The following is a 7,469-nucleotide window of genomic DNA, read 5'->3' as shown; positions in this document are numbered from 1 at the left end:
CACTCACCAGGAGGGAGGCCTGGCAAGTTGCCTCTCATCTCTGAAGCCTTCCTCTTCACCTGGGTACACTCAGAGAGGGGCCTGGCACAGCCTCTGAGGGCAGCTAGCCCTGGAGGAGCGACTCCGGCTGGGGAGGGGTGCCGCAAGGCTAACGGTGGAGCGCGCGCCCCACTCTCAAACTTCAAAGGGTGCAGCCAAACCCTCCCTGAAAGGGCGAAGCAGCCCGTCCTGCAGGCGGCTGCTCGGCAACGTCAGACAGCCGGGCTGGAGGAAACCAGCGGGAAGCCTGCATAGGGCGAGGGGAGGGGAACTGAGCCGAGGCCGGGGAGGGGGTGGGCGTGGGGCAAGCCAGACTCTTCTAAAGAAGCCCAGAGGATTCCTGGCGGCCCGCGCTAGAAGGCGGCCGAGTTCTCTTAAAAAGAGAGAGGGAAAAGAAAACAAAAAACATCGTCTGAGCGTGACTCTCGGCGGCGGTGGTTTAGCGCCTCTGCAGCGGCCCGGGAGAAAGGCAGCCAGACAGGGACGCACAGCCCAGCCGAGCGGAAGAGGGGCCAGAGGCGGCCCACATTGGGGCGGGGGCTTGGAACGTTGCGGAGGTGGAAGAGACGACGCTTCAGTAATTGGTTCCGTGACAATTGGCAGTCCATATGGAGAAGATAAAGGAGATCCCTGTCTTACAGAAGGCCTCCAAATAAGTTCAAATGAACTAAAGACCTACAGGGACCGAGTGAAACCAACATAGGGGGAGGAAGGCACAGAAAACTCAGCTTTATGATTGGGGGAGAGGGAAGGCTTCTTTAACAAGGGCAGAACAGAAGGGAAAGATAGATCACTTTGTCTGCATAAATATAAAAATGGGCAAAGGACATGAACAGGCAATTCTGAAGGTCACTAACAAAAATATTCATTAGAATATTGTATTCTAAAGAAAATAGAATCGACTTCACTTGTGATTGTAACTGGAAATTACAACCAAAAGACCTCATTGAGCAGCCGTGGTATTGACAAAAATTAAGATCTGACAACCCAAGGGTGGATGTGGGTGGAGGGAAATGAGAACCACCTAGGAAGAAATATCTTCCTTCCCGATCACAAGTGAACAAATCCTGTACTCCTTCGAGGTAGCACGGAATATGTGGAAACAATCAAATCGCCCCTGTGTGGAAATAGAATTAATGGGTTTTATTTATCCGACGAAATACTATAAAGCAGTTAAAAAGAATGAAATAAGCCTACAGATATCAACATTGCTAAGTTACAAAACTCTACTGCTGGGTGGAAAATGCAGGTTATAAAAGAATATTACACTCTCATACCATTGATACATAATTTCAAAACAAAACTTTTACTTTATATAGTAAAAGTACAAAGTCATGCTTGTATGTTTTGAGCTTTTTGTCATTTAAATTAAAATAGAAACCAAAATGAGATACTACTTTACACTCATTAGGATGGCTATTGTTAAGAAAGAAAGAAAGGGAAGCTGTTGGCAAGGATGTGGAGAAACGGGGGGCCTTAATGCACTGCTGGTGGCAACGTGAAGTGGTGCAGCAGCGTGGAAAGTGGTATCGCAATTCCTCAAAAAATTAAACATGAAATTACCACATGACCCAGCAATTTTAATTCTGGGTGTAGACCCAGAAGAACTGAAAGCAGAGACTCAGATATTTGTACACCCACGTTCATAGCAGAATTATTCCTAATAGCTAATATGTGGAAGCATCCCCAGTGTTTGTTGACAGATGAATGCGTAAACACAAAATGTGAGAATATATATAAATATATATATATATGTATAAAATACACACACACGATGGAATGTTATACATCCTTAAAAAAAGAGCAAAAATTGGACACTAGCTACAACATGGAGTAAGCCTGAAGACATCATGGTGAGAGAATTAGGCCAGACCCAAAAGGGCAAACACTGTGGGATCCCACCTATGCGAGCACCAAGAGCACTCAAAATCACAGAGACAGTAGAATGGTGATGGGGAGTTACTGTTTGTGGGAACAGAGTTTCAGTTTGGAAAGACGACAAAGTTCTGGACTTGAATGGTACTGAGGGCTGCAGAATAATGTGAATGTACTTTCTGCCATAGAATGATACATTTAAAAATGATTAAAATGGTAAATTTTGTGTTAGAAATATTTAATTAAAAAATTAAAAAGAAAAAAATTGGTTTGACTCCAGCCCCTCCATCGAGCAGTCACTCACCTGCCTACACAGCGAGACTGACTCCACACCTCTGGGCCGCTGTCCCCGCCCCTCCCCTCACCTCCCCAGCCCCGGGGTCGCAACCCTGCTGCCCCAGCCAGTCTCATCGCGCAGGCGCGGAGCTAGGTGGTTTAGGGAGAGGGCGTGGCCTCACTCTGCGCCTGTGCTGAATTCCAGCTGCAAGTGTTTTGGTGAAAATGATGCCCAACCTGGGCATCCCGGCCCGCCGGCCGCGGGGAGACCTGCACTGCACACGCGCAGACCGAGCGCCCACGTCAAAAGACGAAGAGAGAGCGCGCTCTCCACGTCCTCCGCGTCCAGCTGCTAGGCTGTCGTCTGCGTCCGTGACTCCCGCCGGGCCGGGCTGGAACTCCCGCTTCTGAAGAGCGATGCCCCGGGAGATCATCACCCTGCAGCTGGGCCAGTGCGGCAACCAGAGTGAGCGAGCGTGCGGCGGGGGCCCTCCAGTCTCCTCCGGTTCTGCTCTTTCGGGTCCTACCCAAGCGCTTGGCATCCTCCAGTTCCCCTTTTCCTCCCATGACCCCTGCCTTACTGCGCATAATGAACGAGCCCCAAACCCAGAGCTGCGTGCGCCTCCAGCCCAAGGCTGTCACGGCTCCCAGACCAGGCGTCTTGGGTCCAACCCCTGAATGTGACAGCCTGTGAACCTAACCCTGGGCTTCTGGGGCCTTATGACTCTAGCAGAACCAGGCATCTCTCCCCATCCCCTAGTTGGGTTCGAGTTCTGGAAACAGCTGTGTGCCGAGCATGGTATCAGCCCCGAGGGCATCGTGGAGGAATTCGCCACGGAGGGCACTGACCGCAAGGACGTCTTTTTCTATCAGGTGCTTCCAGCGACTTGGCCAGGAGGCCTGAAGGGAAGGGCAACGTCCCGGTACTGGGAACCCTGTCTGGGCAGAGGGGCCAGGGTGGCTGGCTGGAGGAGGGAGGGCAAGCAGCAGCCAGAGTTGGGAGGATGGTAGACTTGGCCTTAGCTGAGTGGGCACCCTCCTGGACCCCTGTTGACAGGCCGACGATGAGCACTACATCCCCAGGGCTGTGCTCCTGGACCTGGAGCCCCGGGTGATCCACTCCATCCTCAACTCGCCCTATGCCAAGCTCTACAACCCAGAGAACATCTACCTGTCAGAGCACGGAGGAGGAGCTGGCAACAACTGGGCCAGTGGATTCTCCCAGGTATTCAGGTGGCCATCTCAGAGACCCTTGATGTCCTCTCCCCTAGGTAAGGCAGGCACAAGCAGCCTGGGAATCTAACTAGACCCGATTAACAATAACAGCAGACAAAGGGATACCCTAACATGAGGGACAGCCAGGGAGAGGTTTATGTAAACTGCAAATCATTTGCAAAGCAGCTTTTCTGGGTTGAGGGCAGTAGTTGCAGCTCTCCTTGAGGCTGGCAGCAATGTCCCTGGGTAGAGTTACTGGTACTGAAAGGAGATGCTCTCCAGAACCTTCATCCTGATCCTCCCTCCCGGTGTCTCTATGCAGGGTGAGAAAATCCACGAAGATATTTTTGACATCATAGACCGAGAAGCAGATGGCAGTGACAGCCTAGAGGTGAGGTTCCACCCCACTGAAGGAAAGGAAAAAACAAGGAAGCTGCCAAGTGCTGGGGAAAGGTCAGCAGGTGGCCTTGAACAGGGGGGAGTGAGGGGGGCAATTCAAGTTAGGCCTCATTTATTGAGCATCAGATGTGAGATATTGAGGCAAATAAGGTCCAGTCCTTGTCTTCAAGGAGACCCTAGCCTGGATGGCATCAGCTTCTCAGATATGAGTCATTCTTCCCAAGGAGCCTCAGCCTGGATGGACACAGAGGAGGGCCTGAGACGTAGTGTGTTGGGAGTGGGGAATGCCACAAGCCTGGAGCCTCTCCCCAGATCCCGGGGGACTGTCTCTCCATCCCTTCCGGTGCAGGGCTTTGTGCTGTGTCACTCCATCGCTGGGGGGACAGGTTCTGGCCTGGGCTCCTACCTCCTCGAGCGACTGAATGACAGGTAAGCCCATGTTTGGGGAGAGGGTGTTAGCCCTAGCTCCCTGGGTAATGTCTTTTCTTTCTTTCTTTCTTTCTTTTTTGTCACTTTTTTCTCTTGGACTGAAAGGCCTGCAACTAGCCCTTTGAGTCAGAGGAAGGAACAGAGCCTGGCCACCTAGGGAGCATCTTGGAAGCTGTAATTCCTGGGGGGTTTACCTAGGGAGAGGAGGGGGCCTACAGGGTTTGACGCTTTTGGCTTCTGCTTTTTGGCTCCTGTGCTTGGAAGACTCACTCTGCCCTCTTATACAAACTCTTTTGTGATGTACGAGTTTGGTGACACTTGGAAAGGAATGGCCCTGTTATCCCTGGAGAAGACAGAGATGAACAGTGATGGGAGTCCTTCAGTTCACTGTGCTACCTTCCCCGTCCCCTCTTCCGCACTTCCAGGTACCCCAAGAAGCTGGTGCAGACGTACTCAGTGTTTCCCAACCAGGACGAGATGAGCGACGTGGTGGTCCAGCCCTACAACTCCCTGCTCACGCTCAAGCGGCTGACCCAGAACGCAGACTGCGTGGTGAGCCCAGAGGAGGGAGTGGGGGACTTGGGTCCCCTCTCCAAACCAGACAGACACATACACCTGCCCTTCCTGAGCCCCAGCTGAGAAAACAAGAGGACCCACAAAGCCATTCCTGGTGCCCCAAATTATGAAATAAGTACCTGATGCCAAGTTGCTTACAGTCCTTCATGTGTCTCCATGTAGCCTATTAATGCCTGCTCATGCTTAAATTTTCAGCCCCAGGGTCACTTTCTTAGCATAAACCTTCCTGACCACTCAAGTCAAAGTCAAATGCCTTTGTGCATATTTCAGGCTATAACTATCCTTTTCTGTTGTTTTATATTTAATGTCAAGCTCCCGCCACTAGTCTGGTGACCTGGTGAGGGGGAAGACCAGGCCTGTTTACTTTCCTTGTTATCTCCAGAGCAGCCACACACCATGCCTGGCTCATGGGGATAGGCAAACATTTATTTACTGTGCCGTATGGTAGAAACCTGTCTCATAATGCCCCAGACACTTTTAAATTAACACACTGAATTCCTGGTTTTGGAGTTTAGAAGGGGGCTAAGCTAATAACTTCTTTCTCTGCCCCCTTTCTCCTCAAAAAGGTGCCGTGACCCTCTTCTGTCCCCCCAGGTGGTCCTGGACAACACAGCCCTGAACCGGATCGCCACGGACCGCCTGCACATCCAGAACCCGTCCTTCTCCCAGATCAACCAGCTGGTGAGCCCCCACTCCTGGGCTGCTTGGGACTGGAACCCCACCCTACTGGAGTGCTGCCTGCAGAAGGGAACACCCCCCAACCAGGCCCACCCACAGCATGCCATCCCTGTCCCCAGGTGTCCACCATCATGTCCGCCAGCACCACCACCCTGCGCTACCCTGGCTACATGAACAACGACCTCATCGGCCTCATCGCCTCCCTCATTCCCACACCACGGCTCCACTTCCTCATGACTGGTTACACCCCCCTCACCACAGACCAGTCGGTAAGAGGGGCCTCAGTGTCCCAGGCCCAAGTGCCCCTGGGCCCAGGAGGCCCCCCTGGCCTTTCTCTTCTCCCTGCTGGCCCAGCAGGCTCTGTGCTCAGGGACCAGCAGGGCCTGGGCTGTATCATGGGACCCACTGATGCTCCTGCACAGGGGCGTGAGGTTGCTGAGCTGAGCACGGCTCAGAGTCCCGACCCCACAGCAGAGGCTTAGTGTAGACCTGAATCTAAAGACACGGCCCAAAGAGACCATACTGCCCCCAGTCTGGTGGGGGCCACGTGTGGCCTGCTCTCTCTGTGCATGCATCTGTGGGCTGTGCCCTGAGTGCTGGCCTGGTCCCTGTGGCCCACTGTCCCCTCAGGTGGCCAGTGTGAGGAAGACCACGGTCCTGGATGTCATGAGGCGGCTGCTGCAGCCCAAGAACGTGATGGTGTCCACGGGCCGGGATCGCCAGACCAACCACTGCTACATCGCCATCCTCAACATCATCCAGGGCGAGGTGGACCCCACTCAGGTAGGTGAGGCCCCTTCGTTCCACCCCTGGAACCTGCAGGGGTAGAGGAGAGGCGACCACCACCACCCCTGTGCCCTCCCCAGGTCCACAAGAGCCTGCAGAGGATCCGGGAACGGAAGTTGGCCAACTTCATCCCCTGGGGCCCAGCCAGCATCCAGGTGGCCCTGTCCAGGAAGTCTCCCTACCTGCCCTCTGCCCACCGGGTCAGCGGGCTCATGATGGCCAACCACACCAGCATCTCCTCGGTGAGACTAGTCCCCTGGTCTTCTCTGGCCGCTCTGTGCCACTTGCCCCTTCATCATTCTCCCCAAGTCTGTTCCAATGCCCCCTATCCTGCACCGGCTCCCATCATGGACGTTTCTCTTTCAGCTCTTTGAAAGTTCCTGCCAGCAGTACGACAAGCTGCGGAAGCGGGAGGCCTTCCTGGAGCAATTCCGCAAGGAGGACATCTTCAAGGAGAACTTTGATGAACTGGACAGGTCCAGGGAGGTTGTGCAGGAGCTCATTGACGAGTACCACGCAGCCACGAGGCCCGACTACATCTCCTGGGGCACCCAGGAGCAGTGACCTCCTCCCACTTCTCCCCCTGGACCATGAGCTTTGTTCCCATCATGCCAATTGGTTTCTCTGACCCGAACTCCCCTCACCAGCAACTCTTTCAGGTGCATCGGCCGCTCAGGAGCTACCCGTGCTCCCTCCCTTCCATGCCCTAACCCTTGATGTGCCTGTTTACCTCTAATAAGATAATAAAGCTTGATTGTGAATATAATCAGGGCTTGGTCTGTGACTATGGGGAGGATAAGGGCCCTTCAAGTTCCTTCCCAGTGCCCAGGCATGGGGTGGTAGGATGGCCACTTAGTCCAGGTTTTAGTGTGTCCACTGTTTCTGTTGACACCCCTGTGCCTACAACGAGGCTGTTTTCCTGGAGGTAGCTCTACTGTCAAGGCTACAGAGGATTGATTACTGAGGTCTGCTGTATCCTCCAGGCCTAAGTCCATGCCCCAGGGTAGATCAATATGGCCCCAGCCTCCTCTACTCACCAGCGAGGTTTGAGGAATACTGAAGGACCAGCATTCTGAGCAGGTCAGGAAAGCCAGGGCTCTGGAATCCCAGTGCCTAAGGGTATAGATCTTCAGGAATTCCACCCCATCCAATCCAACCTGATAAAGCAGGAACAGAACCCGGGAGCAGGGCTGACG

The 7,469-nt window shown here is 53.6% G+C and overlaps 1 protein-coding gene across 2 annotated transcripts; it reads left to right on the top strand.

The window, feature by feature from the left end:
• The first annotated feature begins 2,376 nt into the window (after positions 1–2,376).
• Positions 2,377–7,039, top strand: TUBG2 (tubulin gamma 2). Of its 2 annotated transcripts, XM_037033172.1 has the most exons (11): positions 2,608–2,656; positions 2,951–3,063; positions 3,248–3,415; positions 3,728–3,796; positions 4,154–4,233; positions 4,659–4,785; positions 5,404–5,490; positions 5,607–5,756; positions 6,118–6,270; positions 6,354–6,515; positions 6,640–7,039. In XM_037033172.1, exons 1-11 carry the CDS (start codon positions 2,608–2,610, stop codon positions 6,835–6,837), a joined length of 1,356 nt encoding a protein of 451 aa, XP_036889067.1. In that variant the 3' UTR covers positions 6,838–7,039. The 2 variants fall into 2 exon arrangements, with proteins under 2 accessions (XP_036889068.1, XP_036889067.1); XM_037033173.1 differs by lacking the exon at positions 4,154–4,233 and having other exon boundaries at positions 2,377–2,656; positions 6,640–6,732.
• Positions 7,040–7,469: the final 430 nt, after the last annotated feature.

This window comes from Sturnira hondurensis, unplaced genomic scaffold (assembly GCF_014824575.4).
Source record: "Sturnira hondurensis isolate 20B ecotype Veracruz unplaced genomic scaffold, ASM1482457v3 Scaffold0021632, whole genome shotgun sequence".
Taxonomy (NCBI): domain Eukaryota; kingdom Metazoa; phylum Chordata; class Mammalia; order Chiroptera; family Phyllostomidae; genus Sturnira; species Sturnira hondurensis.
Note: the sequence above shows the minus strand (reverse complement) of the source record. Positions and strands in the feature narration are given on the sequence as shown.

Coding starts and splice junctions, on each gene's coding strand:
- TUBG2 (XM_037033172.1), top strand. CDS start 2,608: ATGCCCCGGGAGATCATCACCCTGCAGCTGGGCCAGTGCGGCAACCAG. Junction 5,491..5,606: donor TCTCCCAGATCAACCAGCTG/GTGAGCCCCCAC, acceptor CCCTGTCCCCAG/GTGTCCACCATCATGTCCGC. Junction 6,271..6,353: donor GCGAGGTGGACCCCACTCAG/GTAGGTGAGGCC, acceptor TGCCCTCCCCAG/GTCCACAAGAGCCTGCAGAG.